This window comes from Pseudophryne corroboree, chromosome 9 (assembly GCF_028390025.1).
Source record: "Pseudophryne corroboree isolate aPseCor3 chromosome 9, aPseCor3.hap2, whole genome shotgun sequence".
NCBI classification, from domain to species: domain Eukaryota; kingdom Metazoa; phylum Chordata; class Amphibia; order Anura; family Myobatrachidae; genus Pseudophryne; species Pseudophryne corroboree.
Window position 1 is genome coordinate 52,338,657 of NC_086452.1, and position 16,893 is coordinate 52,355,549.

At 46.2% G+C, this 16,893-nt stretch overlaps 1 protein-coding gene across 7 annotated transcripts in view; it reads left to right on the forward strand.

Moving 5' to 3' along the window:
* The window catches only part of SZT2 (SZT2 subunit of KICSTOR complex), a 295,338-nt gene that overhangs the window by 261,396 nt on the left and 17,049 nt on the right, over positions 1 to 16,893 (forward strand). For all 7 annotated transcript variants that reach the window (XM_063939324.1, XM_063939327.1, XM_063939326.1 and 4 more), the window contains 7 exons: positions 6,417 to 6,678; positions 6,883 to 6,962; positions 7,104 to 7,226; positions 7,425 to 7,627; positions 8,462 to 8,540; positions 10,846 to 10,926; positions 11,141 to 11,215. In XM_063939324.1, coding sequence (XP_063795394.1) covers positions 6,417 to 6,678; positions 6,883 to 6,962; positions 7,104 to 7,226; positions 7,425 to 7,627; positions 8,462 to 8,540; positions 10,846 to 10,926; positions 11,141 to 11,215 — 903 coding nt within the window. The remainder of the gene's footprint in view (positions 1 to 6,416; positions 6,679 to 6,882; positions 6,963 to 7,103; positions 7,227 to 7,424; positions 7,628 to 8,461; positions 8,541 to 10,845; positions 10,927 to 11,140; positions 11,216 to 16,893) is intronic.

Here is a 16,893-nt window from a genome sequence, read left to right on the forward strand (position 1 = left end):
GTAATCGTGCGTGGGAGCAAGTAATGAGTGTGGATGAGAGACGTAGATCTTGTGAAGAGCGAAGGGGCCGGGTTTGGAGATATTTTGAGATAGATTGAGATACCTCAACCAGTAGAGAGAGAGAGAGATTACAGATGTTAAGGTTGGGATGAGCACACGAGACAGAGCTTTACTTATTTGTGAGGGTATAGGATCAAGAGGAGAGGTAGTAGAGTAGCAGGATGAGAAGAGTGTTGATACTTCATCTTCATTAGTGGGATCAAATGAAGAGAAAGTGCCAGAGGGTTCAGGTAAGGAATTGAGTAGATCACTGGTTGAGGAAGAGCATACCATTTCATCTTGGATCTTGTCAATCTTGTCCTTGAAGTAGGAAGCAAGATCTTGCGCCTTGATAGTGGCTGGCGGGTTGGGTGAAGGAGGGTTGAGAAGTGATTTAAATGTATTAAAAAGTCATTTGGGGTTAGAGGCTTGAGCAGAGATGAGAGTTTGGAAATATGTTTGTTTGGCAGTGTCCAGAGCATTACGATAAGAATGGTAGACAGTCTTATATGTGAGGAAGTCACTTGGAATATGAGATTTACGCCACTGGCGTTCAACTTTACGTGACAGTTTTTGTAAGTGTCTTGTTACTTTAGAGTGCCACGGTTGACATCTAGGTCTACGTGGAGTGTGATGGGTAGATGGAGCCACTTCGTCAAGGGCTATCTCTAGAGTCTGGTTCAGGTGTGATACAGCCGTCTCAGGAGAAGTGAATGCAGAAATAGGTGAAAGTTGTTGTTGCAGTGAGGTGGAAAGTACTTTGGATCTTGTAGTTCAATAGAAGAATGTTGCATATTCAGGAGCAAACTTAGGGCCCAGATCAGCACCTGAATTCCAGTTGGATGGCTTTTATGCTGGCTGTGCATAGGAAAGAACATAACTGAGCAATTAATGTTAGATTTACTTTCTGATCGGAGTCAGGACCCTTAGACTGGTCTGACAAGGAAAATAGGAACACTTGGGGGGGATATTCAATTGTTTGAAAAGTCAGTTGGGTGTCTGTTTTTCCCTATCTAATAGACAGGGAAAAAACAGACACCCAACCGACTTTTCAAACATTTGAATTCCCCCCTTGGTATGTTGTATGTGACTTCTGTGCATATACAGTACCAGGGTGGACCAACAAATAGGAATGACTCACCAGCCAGCCCCTGGAACCTAGTGAGAGGAACTCTGCTTCAGACCTGAACCCCACAACTGTGAAGCTGGAACCTTCAGCCATGAACTCAGTGAACTGAACTGGTGTAACCCAGATAATTGTAACTAGACTGGAATCTGATACATTGCACACTATCCAGGAGCTCAGACTGGGCAGCTGAGATATGTTCCCCAATATAGGGACACAACCCAGGACCCACACCTCAGCACCCAGGGCTGGCTCAACCACCAGAAACTCAGCACAGACCTCAGCAATCATTCACTGAAACCAAAAGCACAATTCACCACCATCGATGGTGCAACCGATGGTTAGAGTCTATCTTAGAAGCATGTATTGGTTCCGATGTATACTTGCTGAAAGTCAGAGCAGAAGCTGGATACTGGTAACACAGATAGTGAGGTAGCCGGCATGAACCTGGAATGAGCAGCTGAGATGACATATCTAGAAGCGCGGAGAGACACACTGGAGTTGGCGAGCACTAGCAGGAACTTGCTTAGGTAACACATGCTACTGATAGTGTTTGGCAGTGACAGGAGCGCTGAATGCTGTACTGACACCCGCCGGTGGTAGCAGTACTGAGAGCAGGTTCTTTAACAGGTGCAACAATCAGGAACACTGTGACAGGCCAGGAATAGTGCAGCCAACCTGAATATGGCAGCAGGGAGCGGAAGACTAATACCCTGTTTGTGACAATATGGGGGGGGGCATAAAATTGGGCACGTAGTATTGCCCGCAAAAAAACTTGCGGACCTCGAGCCTAATTTTGGATTACCGCAGGTATGCGCTCTTCTGATACCCGCGGTATCCAATTTAAAAAAAAATCACGCAGGTTTTTCTGCTTTGAAAACCCTGCAATGCAAGGGGGGAAAAACAGATACTTACCTGTGTGTTCCAGCCAGTCTGGTGACCTCCACGGTTCCCGACACACACCTCTATTGTGACTTTAATTCTTCTTCTCTTCCCGTCTATGGCCCTCGTTCCGAGTTGTTCGCTCGTTAACTGCTTTTAGCAGCATTGCACACGCTAAGCCGCCGCCTACTGGGAGTGAATCTTAGCATAGCAGAATTGCGAACGCAAGATTAGCAGAATTGCGATTAGAAATTTCTTTGCAGTTTCTGAGTAGCTCGAGACTTACTCTGCCACTGCGATCAGTTCAGTCAGTTTCGTTCCTGGTTTGACGTCACAAACACACCCAGCGTTCGCCCAGACACTCCCCCATTTCTCCAGACACTCCCGCGTTTTTCCCAGAAATGGTAGCGTTTTTCCGCACACACCCATAAAACGGCTAGTTTCCGCCCAGAAACACCCACTTCCTGTCAATCACACTCCGATCACCAGAACAAAGAAATTTCTTTGTTAAGCCGTGAGTAAAATACCAAACTTTTTAGCAAATTTACTTGGCGCAGGCGCACTGCGAACGTTGCGCATGCGCAGTTTGCGACTAATCACACCGATGCGAAGAAAAATAACGAGCGAACAACTCGGAACGAGGGCCTAAGTCAGGTGCCAGAAAAAGTCCCAATGGTTTTTCCTAAAATTAACGATTTTAGAAAAAATCCGACTTGCTTTGTGGGTGCGAGAAAAAAAAGATTGCAGTGATTCCTATTGAAATCACCATGGCGCATTTTCTCTCCTTGAATTGAAATTGAAAAACCTCTGGCCGCAGGGTTTATAACACAATGAGCGCACAATTGAATATCCCCCTATGCTATTAAGCTTATCGAAATGAACGTTTTGAAATAGAACAGTTTTCTATGTTTGGTATCGAGTAGTTATTATACAACCTTTTGGGGGCGGTAATAAATGTAATTTACTTGTTCAACATGAGGCTTTTTGGATGTTTTAACTGTAAACTGTATTCCCTTAGGTTATGAATAAAAGATTTAAATTGGATTTTTTTGCTCCTGCCTAACTCTATTGAGTAATCATGTGTCTAAATATATATAATGGCGTTGTAGATGATTTATAAAGAAATCATGTACATAACCGTATTTAAATGATTGGTGGTATGAGGACACATCTGAATCAGACTTTTACCTACGGAGTAAGTGGTCACCCACTCAAGACCGAGGATAAGAGAATGTGATGGTGACATTGTTCTGTTTACTGTAATTAACACATAATCGTGTCCTACAATGTTACTTTGATATAACTACTCCAGACAAGGCTAACGAACTGTATTACATTATTAAACTATTTATTTTTCATATTCGCCTCAACTGATTCAGCGATTCTGTAGACAGGGCTGCTTAAGATCAGGTGGACACTAGTGTACTCTTGATAAATGCCCCTTTTATTGTACGAGCCGCTTTTGATATTGGATTGTTAAGAAGATGCCAAATAACCCATGACCTATTCATCTGTGAAACTTTTTTTAATATAGTTGTTTCGTAGAGTTTTGTTTTAGTTGTTATTGAACTCTTGAATTACACTAGTTGGACCAAAAAGTTACATGTGTCAGAATTTGTAATGAAGGAATGTCAGGAAATTAATCTATTTTGTACCTCTTAATATACACTACTCAAAAAAATAGAGGGAACACTTAAACAACACAATGTAACTCCACGTCAATCACACTTCTGTGAAATCAAACTGTCCACTTAGGAAGCAACACTGATTGACAATCAATTTCACATGCTGTTGTGTAAATGGAGTAGACAACAGGTGGGAATTATAGGCAATTAGCAAGACACCCCCAATAAAGGGGTTGTTCTGTAGGTGGTGACCACAGACCACTTCTCAGCTCCTATGCTTTCTGGCTGATGTTTTGGTCACTTTTGAAAGCTGGCGGTGCTTTCACTCTAGTGGTAGCATGAGACGGAGTCTACAACCCACACAAGTGGCTCAGGTAGTGCAGGTCATCCAGGATGGCACATCAATGCGAGCTGTGGTAAGAAGGTTTGCTGTGTCTGTCCAGAGCATGGAGGCGCTACCAGGAGACAGGCCAGTACATCAGGAGACGTGGAGGAGGCTGTAGGAGGGCAACAACCCAGCAGCAGGACCGCTACCTCCGCCTTTGTGCAAGGAGGAACAGGAGGAGCACTGCCAGAGCCCTGCAAAATGACCTCCAGCAAGCCACAAATGTGCATGTGTCTACTCAAACGATCAGAAACAGACTCCGTGAGGGTGGTATGAGTGCCCGACGTCCACAGGTGGGGGTTGTGCTTACAGCCCAACACCATGCAGGACGTTTGGCATTTGCCAGAGAACACCAAGATTTGCAAATTCGCCACTGGCGCCCTGTGCTCTTCACAGATGAAAGCAGGTTCGCACTGAGCACATGTGATAGAGTCTGGAGACGCCAATGAGAACGTTCTGCTGCCTGCAACATACTCCAGCATGACTGGTTTGGCAGTCTGTCAGTAATGGTGTGGGGTGGCATTTCTTTGGGGGGCCACACAGCCCTCCATGTGCTCGCCAGAGGTAGCCTGACTGCCATTAGGTACCGATATGAGATCCTCAGACCCCTTGTGAGACCATATGCTGGTGCAGTTGGCTCTGGGTTCCTCCTAATGCAAGACAATGCTAGACCTCATGTGGCTGGAGTGTGTCAGCAGTTCCTGCAAGACGAAGGCATTGATGCTATGGACTGGCCCGCCTGTTCCCCAGACCTGAATCCAATTGAGCACATCTGGGACATCATGTCTCGCTCCATCCACCTACGCCACGTTGCACCACAGACTGTCCAGGAGTTGGCGGATGCTTTAGTCCAGGTCTGGGAGGAGATCCCTCAGGAGACCATCCGCCGCCGCATCAGGAGCATGCCAAGGCGTTGTAGGGAGGTCATACGTACAGGCACATGGAGGCCACACACACTACTGAGCCTCATTTTGACTTGTTTTAAGGACATTACATCAAAGTGGGATCAGCCTGTAGTGTGTTTTTCCACTTTCATTTTGAGTGTGACTCCAAATCCAGATCTCCATGGGTTAATAAATTTGATTTCCATTGATAATTTTTGTGTGATTTTGTTGTCAGCACATTCAACTATGTAAAGAACAAAGTATTTAATAAGAATATTTCATTCATTCAGATCTAGGATGTGTTATTTTAGTGTTCCCTTTATTTTTTTGAGCAGTGTATTTAAAATATCGGCTTACCCCGTTTAAATGAAGCAACGTCTCTCCTGTTTGTTTGTCTGTTTGACGGCCGTTTCATTGCAGCACATTGGGCGATAAAGGTGGATGTGCTTCAATGAAACGCCCTTTCGGCCTTCGTGAACATGTGCAGGATAAGATGTTGGTTTACCAGTTTTGACCATTTTGGCGACCATGACACTGATGAGTACTGTTTTTTAACCGTTTTGCAAGCATCTCCATTTATTGCATCTGTGTTTGGCTTCTACGCTGTGTTTTACCTGTGAAATATAGGGCCTAATTCAGACCTGATCTCAGCAGCAAAATTGTTCTTTAATGGGCAAAACCATGTGCACTGCAGGGGGGAGGGGGGTTGCAGATGTAACATGTGCAGAGAGTTAGATTTGGGTGTGTTATATTGTTTCTGTGCAGAGTAAATACTGGCTGCTTTATTTTTACACTGCAATTTAGATTTCAGTTTAAACACACCCCACCCAAATCTAACTCTCTCTGCACATGTCACATGTGCCCCACCTGCAGTGCACATGTGGGGTAATTCAGATCTGATCGCCGCTGTGTGCTGAACTGCTCATGTGTGTGAGCCGCAATGCGCAGGCGCATCGCACAACCGCACCGGGCATTGGTGCCAAGCAACGGGATGGTGTGAAAAATCCAAACGCTGTTTGTGCGTAGCATCTGACCGTTTCCGAGGAGTGTCCGGAAAAGCGCAGGCGGGAACAGGCGTTTTGAGAGAGGGTGTCTGACGTCAGCTCTGGCCTTGATCAGCAGGAAACAATCGCAGTGCGCAGCTGCGCAGAGACTGCACAAACTGATGTTTGTGCAGCTCTGCTAATGAAGCGAACGCCCACTTGCACAGCAATTTCCCCTTCCCCTTCCCCTGTAGACAGCAACTATTTGATCGCAGGGCAGCAAAAAACGTAGCCCAGCGATCAGATCTGACTTAGGCCCATGGTTTTGCCCATTAGAAAACAATTTTGCTGCTACGATCAGGTCTGAATTAGGCCCATAATTCATTTTCATGCTTTTTAGATATGCTGGTTTCTTCTGCCCTTTATTACATTCGGCTGCTGTATGTACTTCACTACTACTGTATTTTTTATTTTCCTTTTGCCACTTTTCAGGATCCCAACCCGTTCCTAAACTCCACTTTAGAGGTCGATGCCCTTATCAGAAGCTCTACGCCACCGCCTTACAAAGAGCAGACGCGGTTGGGAAACTCTGCCCGCAGCCTCCCGAGCTTACACTTTCCCCCGGACATTGTGCCTTTCGATGAGGTTCTCAGGGATGTCATGCCTATTAAACCCCTGCATCTCTCCCCTGAGGTGGACACAGTGTCATGCCATGGAGCTCAGTTCTTGGAGATTAAAAGCACGGAACGAAGAGGTTAGAAGTGGGAATTAATCTTTAGGCCATGAGGCCCGTTTGCTTGACACCACCACACAACTTACAGCCAAGGCGGAAAGCCCACAATTCCACTGTTGTAGCCTCCGCTCCTCAACAAGTGCATACATGTTGCGCTGTTCCGAGAGTGTGACAGGTGGCGTTTGCAAGCTCTTGTATTTGTTTTAACACGTTTCTCTTTTCTAGAGATGGAGAAACAGCTTAAGATTGAAAACCTCTTTGTGACGTGGCAGCAGAGGTCAGCCCAGTCTAATATGCCAATCAGTGTAAGTTCAGCTCCACCTACCAGAGTGCTTAGATCTGCTAAGCTTCTCCCATTCTACCACCACATCTTTGCCCTCTATATGCCCCATGCCCAGACACAATATACTGTAGCTTCAGTCACAGACTTCAATTTACTTCCACAGGCTGCAGACTTAGACACCCTGAAACAGTCTGCTCGGCTGGTTCACTACTGCGCCACCCCTCTGCTGTTTGATCCGTCGTTCCAAGCGCAACTACAGAGCGACCAGAGCAGGAGTGAGGGCAAGGTATCCTGATCTCATTAGTGGTAGGCGACCTGTGGTCCTCCAGTTGCTGTGAAACTACAAGGCCAAGAATGCACACACTGGGGCTACTAGTGCCTCAATAGCTGGAGAACCATAGCTTGCTGACCATTAGCATTATACTACATGTCATTGTTGCTCCTGCTTTTTGTGTGAATCTCACAAAGTAATGTCTTTACCCAGAAACGACACCAATCTAATGACTCTGGTGCGTCCGGCAGAGATCGCAGTTACAGCTGCGACTCGAACGATATGCCGATCAGCAAAGCGAAGGAGGAGCCGTGGCTGCAGGAGCTATGCACGGCATTTATGCAGCAGTACATCCAGTACCTGCAGAGCACCGGCTTTATCCTGGTACAGCTCCGCCCTGCCTCTCCCATCCGCAGGTGAGTGCTCAGTAAACATACACACGTCTAACACGTCACTACTAGATGCCTTTAAGGATCAGACGGCCCTTCTACAGATGTTATGCTTTCTTACTGTTGCTTCAGTCATGCCAAATAGCCCGTCTTGGCATGCCAGGCCCTTGCGACTCGGCCTAGCGTCTCGTGCCACGTAGTGTGCGGACACCAAGTAAGTGAGGACACATCTATATATGGATTTATAGAGTTGCTTCCAGGTTCCAGAAGGATCTAAAAGAAAATATGCAATAAATATCATGGTGGATAAGCTTGCGACACCTTTGTACATGCTTATATAAGGTCCACTTACCAGTCACTTTTCACATGAATGTTCTCAGATGTTGGCTCTCGCTTACATATACATCTTTATCAAAAGTACCTCAAAAGAAAAGTTAAACCTTCATGTGTAGAGAGTAAACATTGGGATCACTTATCTTCTTCCCACTGACACATAAAACTATTTTCACAAAGGCATATAATACAACTTTTCAAATAATAGGTCCATATTTTCTTGACTTCATGGATATGCAGAATTATAGAGGCTAGTTGGCCTATTACAGGTTAGTCCTTAGATGTTGTTGCCAGGATGAGGATTTGGCTGTGCGAGGCGCTCCCAAAGACATCCAAGGTAATGTATCAACACCATCCAGGTAACCAGCCTTACGCATTTCGGCAGTGTCTTTATCAAGGCGATGGTCCTAGATTAATGCAGTTGGCGGGGCTTTGTATGCTATGAAGTATTACCAGCTGTGGAACTGCAGCTCTGCATTGCCCCTCTCTGCACGTTTTTTCCACCACTTTCTCTTTTGATATTTGTAGCACGGCACGTATTAGACCTGCGACCTCATTGGCCCTGGAAAACAGAACCTCCAAGCCCAAAACTGAGGGTAGCCCTAAGGTGAGTACAAAGTTTATTATGAGTGTGACGATTAACTGGGAGGCCAGATAACTGGGCACAGGGGTACATTCCGAGTTGATTGCACGCTGCAACTTTTTGCAGCCCTTTCGATTAGATAGACGCCGCCTATGGGGAGTGTATTTTAGCTTAGCAAGTGTGCAAAGGCATGTGCAGGGGAGCTGGGCAAAAAAGTTTTGTGTCGTTTCTGAGTAGCTCTCAACTTACTCAGCCGCTGCGATCACTGCAGCCTGTCAGGACCCGGAATTGACGTCAGACACCCTCCCTGCAAACACCTGGACACGCCTGCATTTTCCTCACCACTCCGAGAAAACGGTCAGTTGCCACCCAGGAACGCCTTCCTGTTGTCAATCTTCTTGCGTTTGCCGCTGCGAACACTTTCGTCGTTGATCTCGTCGCTGCTGTCGCCGGGCAATGACACGCCTGCGCATTGGCGCCCGCACGCATGCGCAGTTCGGACCCGTTCGCACAGCTGCGAAAAAAAGCAAAGGGCAATTGGGTCGGAATGACCCCCAAAATCCGATCAAAGAAGATCCGAGTATTTCTCTAGGGTAACATGCATAACACAGGGCCATATGAGATGGACAGCTAGGGGTATAACTACTAAAAGTCGATTTGGGTCAATTTTGATCGATGTTTGGTCGATTATTATTTTTTATCGATTGTGTGTTTCAGGGTCTTTATCACAGATTTACCAACAGATAATTTTTTACATCATTTTGAAAAAAAAAAAAAATATGTAAAATATCATCTGTTAGTAAATGTGGGATTTAGGGATATAATTTGTAAAAGTTGATTTTGAAAAAAAACATTTTTTTATTTTTTGTCGTCAATGTTTGGTCGATTTTATTTCAGGGTCTAAATTCTACATTTACGCATAGATCATTTATGAATTTTTTTCTTTAAACGATGACAAAAATCATCTGTTAGTAAATATGTGGTTTAGACCCTTAAACCCATATTCAATCAAAAATCGTCCAAACTTCAACCAAACATTGACCCAGATCGCTTTTAGTAGAACTCTGCCCATTAAGGTGATTTCTGTTGCCGTTATCCATAGTCCTATATATTTTTAGTTTTCATTCCTGATGTTGATGCACATGAAGCTATCCCTGTATCGTCCGTATTGAGAAAATGCACAGTACAAATCCACTTATTCTTACATTCGCATTCTCTGTACACACGTCTGATGTTGTTTAGAACTAAGGACCACATAGCCTGTATTATTGGAAATATGTTATTTAACAGTTTAGTTGAGCATATAAACTGTATATCTTTGATAGAATATTGTAATGCAGTTATCTTCCTCTGTGAAAGTCCTTGGATCACAGGGGAGCACAGCATCCTATAACTGGAATTCCTTTGTGGGAAGTGTGCCAGCCAATCAAGAATAAAAAAATAAAAAAAATGTCACCAGCTTAAATGAGTTTTTATTCTTTAGTGCAGTGGTTCCCAAACTGTGTGCCGTGGCACCCTGGGGTGCCGCGGGACACTTGCAGGGGTGCCTCGGGTTGGTGCTCCAGGGCCAATTCAAAATATTTATTATCCATGTAATAGGAAAAACTAGTACTTGTGGCTGTCAGTCATAAAATATGTGTACAAACAGAAGCAAATCTTGTCCCTCACCACATAACTGAACCTAAGTATGACATATAAACATAATTTACTTAATTTAATATTTTTTATACATTTCCCATTTAGAAACTTTTGGACTAGGGGTGCCGTGATAAAAATTCTGTTACTCTAGGGCGCCGTGATTCAAAAATGTTTGGGAACCACTGCTTTAGTGGATCCAGCAGGATAAGTGGGGAAAGGGTCGGACTGGCCCACAGGGTTACAGGGGAAACCACCGGTGGGTCCCACTACCTGGGGCCCCACTCCTTCCTCTAGGGATCAGGTTCCAGACTGTGCACTTGTATTATACATGGTAGATATGTTGCATTACACTGCACAAATCTATTGTGTATTTTAAGCCTCTGTGGGGGTTGGCCACACCCACTTTGTAGGCTGACCACACCCTAAGTATGGCCCCCTATCACTGCATTCCCCCCGGTGGGCCCTTCACACCCCCCACTGTGGGGAGGTTTATTTGTCCCAATGATGCACATAGGTTGAGTACAAAAGAGATGGTGAATGTACATCACATATCATCTAGAGCAGATTTAATTTAACTACGTGTAATGTCACAATAAGTGGAGAAAACCAGTTTACATGAAGGACAATAGTATATAATTCATGTTACATAAGAGAAGAAGGCATGTTTCCAATCTGTTTATTTATTTTGCAGAGTACAATTTCTACAGTTACCACTTACCACCTGCAGAGGGCGCTACCTGGAGGAATCGTGCTAATGGAACTTTCCTTCCAGGTTGTTGGCTGGGGATCTATCAAACATTAATCAATCACCCTCAAAGATTAAACCCCCTTTCATCATTATCCTTTATTCCCCATGCATCATCATTCTGCATTATCTCCCTTCCTTCTGAAATCACCCACCCTTGTGTGCACACCTATGACTGGGAATGCTGGGTAGGGAGAGGGGGCCTCTCACAATTGTAATGATTTGTGTCTCTGTCCCTTAGGGATGCTATTTCTGCGTGAAGCAATATGCTCTGGAATGTTCCCGTATACCAATGGGCCAGTCTGTCAACTCACAGGTACCTCTCCACTGTCCCTATGTTACACACACACTATACATACATGGGGGTATATGCAATTGCGGTCGAATTCGCGGCAATTTTCGCCGTTTTTTAATTCGACTCAATTCGACAGGTGAATCCCGGAAGGTGGCTTCCGGAATTCACCATATTCAATGAAAAACGGATTCGCCAGAGTCGCGGGCGAAAATCGGCCGATTTGGCGGATTTTGCCGCGATTTTAAAAAACGGTAAAGAAACGTGAAAAACCCGAGAAAAAAAATGGCGTGGGGTCCCCCCTCCAAAGCATAACCAGCCTCGGGCTCATCGAGCTGGTCCTGGTTCTAAAAATGCAGGGGAAAAATTGGCCAGGGATCCCCCGTATTTTTAAAACCAGCACCGGGCTCTGCGCCTGGTGCTGGTGCCAAAAATACGGGGGACAAAAAGAGTAGGGGTCCCCCGTATTTTTAACACCAGCATCGGGCTCCACTAGCTGGACAGATAATGCCACAGCCGGGGGTCACTTTTATGCCGTGCCCTGCGGCCGTGGCATTAAATATCCAACTAGTCACCCCTGGCCGGGGTACCCTGGGGGAGTGGGGACCCCTTCAATCAAGGGGTCCCCCCCCCCCCCAGCCACCCAAGGGCCAGGGGTGAAGCCCGAGGCTGTCCCCCCCCATCCAATGGGCTGCGGATGGGGGGGCTGATAGCCTTTTGTGATAATAAAAAGATATTGTTTTTTCCAGCAGTACTACAAGTCCCAGCAAGCCTCCCCCGCAAGCTGGTACTTGGAGAACCACAAGTACCAGCATGCGGGAGAAAAACGGGTCCGCTGGTACCTGTAGTACTACTGGGAAAAAAATACCCAAATAAAAACAGGACACACACACCTTGATAGTAAAACTTTATTACACACTACCGACACACACATACTTACCTATGTTGACACGCCGACTGCCACGGTCTCCGACGATCCGAGGGTACCTGTGAAAAAATTATACTCACCTTCCAGCGTCCAGAGATAAATCCACGTCCAGAGAGTAAAATCCACGTACTTGTTTAAAAAAAAAAACACGCAAAAACCCGCTCCATACCGGACTAGAAAGGGGTCCAATGTTTTCACATCAGACCCCTTTCTCCCGAATGCCGGGACATCACGTGACTCCTGTCACTGACGTCCCTTCAGCCAATCAGGAAGCGCTACTTCCGTGGCGCTCACCTGATTGGCTGTGCGCTGTCTGTACTGTGACAGCACATCGCAAAGCCGCTCCATTACTTTCAATGGTGGGAACTTTGCGGGTAGCGGTGGGGTCACCCGCCGGTCAGCCGCTGACCGGCGGGTGACCTTACCGCTAGCCGCTAAGTTCCCACCATTGAAAGTAATGGAGCGGCTTTGCGATGTGCTGTCACAGTACAGACAGCGCACAGCCAATCAGGTGAGCGCAACGAAGTTGCGCTTCCTGATTGGCTTAGAGACCTTTCTGTGACAGCTGTCACTGACAGGTCTCATTCGTGGAAAGGTGTCCCATGTGTCAGCATGGGACCCCTTTCAGTCCGGCATGGAGCGGGTGTTCGGTTTGTTTTTTTGCCAAGTACGTGGATTTATCTCTGGACCATGGCTGAGGTGAGTATATTGATCTTTTCTTTTCAGGTATCCGTGGATTCTACATGGAGAAGAGGACCGATGTCGGCGTGTGAACATAGGTAAGTATGTGTGTGTCGACGTATGAAATAAAGTTTTACTGTCGACGGTGTGTGTGTCCTGTTTTTATTTGGGTATTTTTTCCCCAGTAGTACTACAGGTACCAGCGGGCCCGTTTTTCTCCCGCATGCTGGTACTTGTGGTTCTCCAAGTACCAGCTTGCGGGGGAGGCTTGCTGGGACTTGTAGTACTGCTGGAAAAAACAATATCTTTTTATTATCACAAAAGGCTATCAGCCCCCCCATCCGCAGCCCATTGGATGGGGGGGGACAGCCTCGGGCTTCACCCCTGGCCCTTGGGTGGCTGGGGGGGGGGGACCCCTTGATTGAAGGGGTCCCCACTCCCCCAGGGTACCCCGGCCAGGGGTGACTAGTTGGATATTTAATGCCACGGCCGCAGGGCACGGCATAAAAGTGACCCCCGGCTGTGGCATTATCTGTCCAGCTAGTGGAGCCCGATGCTGGTGTTAAAAATACGGGGGACCCCTACTCTTTTTGTCCCCCGTATTTTTGGCACCAGCACCAGGCGCAGAGCCCGGTGCTGGTTTTAAAAATACGGGGGATCCCCTGTCAATTTTTTCCCCGCATTTTTAGAACCAGGACCAGCTCGAAGAGCCCGAGGCTGGTTATGCTTTGGAGGGGGGACCCCACGCCATTTTTTTTTATGATTTCACCGTTCCAGCATAAAAAAAAATAAAAAATTTTTTAAATATATAAATAATATTTGTGCCTCCAAAAAAAAAAAAAAAAAGTACCTAATCCCTTCTAATATAAATAGATCTGCTATTCCCCCCCAAAAAAACACAAAAAAAAACATGTTTAAATTTTTTTTATTTGTTTTCACCCTCCAAAGTGTGGCGGATTGAAAATGACGAATTTGCTGTCTAAAAGCACTGCTGTCGAATTTCCAAACTTGAATTGAATATGCTTTGGTCGAATTGCAGCACTTGTATCATTGCAGAAAAGTCGAATTTGCAAAAAGTCGAATTTCAAAAAGTCGAATTTTGAAAGTCCGTTTTTTGGTCGGAAAGCACTGAATTGCATAGGCGATTTTTTTTTTTGGTCGAAAATGACCCGAAATTCGACAATTTCGGGAATTCGACCGCAATTGCATATACCCCATGATGTCTTCATTTTCCATCCAATTCTAAAATGGTACATTTAAAATATACCTGTCCCCACAGATTAACAATTCTGACTAATTTCTAGGTCTTGCAACTTTGTAAAAGATGTGACATCACTAAGAATACAACATATCCACTAGGAACCAGTGACCTCACTGAGAGTGCAGCCTATCCATTTACTAAGATCTAGTGACCTCACTGAAATGCAGCCTATCCATTCACTAGGAGCAAGTGACATCACGGAGAATGCAGCCTATCCAGTCACTAGGAACCAGTGACATCACTGAGAGTGCAGCCTATCCATTCACTAGGAGATAGTGACATCACTGAGAGTGCAGCCTATCCATTTACTAGGAACCAGTGACATCACTGACAGTGCAGCCTATCTATTCACTACAGTAGGAGCCAGTGACATCACTGAGAATGCAGCCAATCCATGGACTAGAAACCAGTGACATCACTAAGAATGCAGTCTATCCAGTCACTAGGAACCAGTGACCTCACTGAAATGCAGCATATGCAGTCACTAGGAACCAGTGACATCACTGACAGTGCAGCCTATCCATTCACTAGGAACCAGGGACATCACTGACAGTGCAGCCTATCCATTCACTAGGAGTAAGTGACATCATGGAGATTGCAGCCTACCCGTTCACTAGGAACTAGTGACTTCACTAAGTGTGCAGCCTACCCTTTCACTAGGAGATAGTGACATCACTGAGAGTGCAGCCTATCCATTCACTAGGAACCAGTGACATCACTGACAGTGCAGCCTATCCATTCACTAGGAGATAGTGACATCACTGAGAATGCAGCCTATCCATTCACTAGGAGCCAGTGACATCACTGAGAATGCAGACAATCCATGCACTAGAAACCAGTGACATCACTAAGAATGCAGTCTATCCAGTCACTAGGAACCAGTGACCTCACTGAAATGCAGCCTATGCAGTCACTAGGAACCAGTGACATCACTGACAGTGCAGCCTATCCATTCACTAGGAACCAGGGACATCACTGACAGTGCAGCCTATCCAGTCACTAGGGACACGTGACATCGCTGAGAATGTGGCCTATGCATTCATTAGGAGTCAATGACCTCACTGAGAATGAAACTTATCAATATTATGTACCGTTTCCTTCATCTCTATACAGGAGAATCCCTCAAAACATTGGAGAGAAATTGGTCGTGACCTGAGTAACCATAACATACACGTAATAAGGGAAATATGAGGTTTAACAAAACAGACAAGCATGCAAATATCTAAGTGTAGTAATAAGTGATGCGGACGCATCCCACAACACTTAACACCGCGCATGCGTCAGAGCCTGCCTGTACAACTCACAGCAGCTACGGACCATTCAGCTGCATCTCTACAGACAGACCTTTTGGACTAGGCATAGGGCATGCTGATAGTGATGATGGCTACTTTCACAATGTATAGGAACGTGGCAGCCATCTTTGAATCAGACTTGCCTTTTCTGCTGGAACTTCCGGAAGGCTCCCGAATCCCAGGTGGTGCTCCGGGACGCCTGGAAGAGTATTCAAGTTTCCCAGTGCAGAGGTGATGCTGCCCACATCCCAACACCGCTGCCCACTTCGACAAATTAAGTGGGAAGGCTGGGCAGCAGATGACGCAATTCGCGGAGGTTCGCGTCATCATAGCTTTGCCCCCTGCTTTACAGTGCCACTGGCATTGTATAGCGGGGACAGAGCCACAATGACGCAATCCTGCCATCACACCCTCCACACCGCCCCTCCTTTGCCCCCCCCTCCCCCTTCCCCACTGTGTTGACCTGGCTGCCCCCTCCCGCTGGGGACAACCAGAGAAAGTCAGCAGGTTAGCTCTGAATACTGGTGGAGATCTGCATTAGTTCCCGGACTTGCAATGCAGCTGGATTACGTACAATTCCATATATGTCCCTGCTCCGATATCCATCTATTAGATGTATTTATTCATTTATTTTTGGTTGAACATTATCTGGCGGGTGTAGTATTGTATACCGGCGGCCGGGCTCCCGGTGACCAGCATACCGGCGCCGGAATCCCGACCGCCGGCATACCGACAGCGTGGCGAGCGCAAATGAGCCCCTTGCGGGCGCGGTGGCACGCTACGCACGCCACGCTATTTATTCTCCCTCCAGGGGGGTCGTGGATTCCGGCGCTGGTATACTGTGCGCCGGAATCCCGACAGCTGGTAAACTGAAGGCCACCCTACCTGGTAGCCACCTGCAAGAAACCTGCTCAATACCCAGACCCTCCAGGGCCGCTGCATTACAGTGAGGGGATGGAGAGGCCTTGTGAGAGTGGGTGATTGAGGACCGTTATCGGGTCATTGGATTCATCTTTCCTGCGACGGTGTAAAGTTGCAGATAGATCTGTCTGTAACGGCGAGGGACCCCGACACTAGCGGCTCCTGTCACCGGCGTAGCACCCAGATGCTGTGATCACGGGTAATTGGCCCCGTTGATGATCACTGTGTGAGAGGATATCTGCTGTAGGGATTTATTAGCTCTCTGCAATTAATGTAACGAGCTCATTTTTTGCCATTTTCAGTTTTCACTGTATGAAAATAGCAGTGTTTACATAACGTGTCTGCAAAAACCCTGAATTATATCCTGACAAGTGAAAAATTATTTTTGGATTTCTGAGTTTCTGTCTGTGGATTAATTCACTGGGGACTAGTGATATCACTAGGGATACGAATGGGATTCTCGTTAGTATTATTTCAGCTCATGCAATTACTGTATTTTATTTATGTTTATTAGCACTTATTTATATAGCGCGCACATATTACTCAGAGTTTCACTCACATCAGTCCATGCTCCAGTGGAGCTTACACTCTATGGGGGACATTTACTAAGCAGTGATAA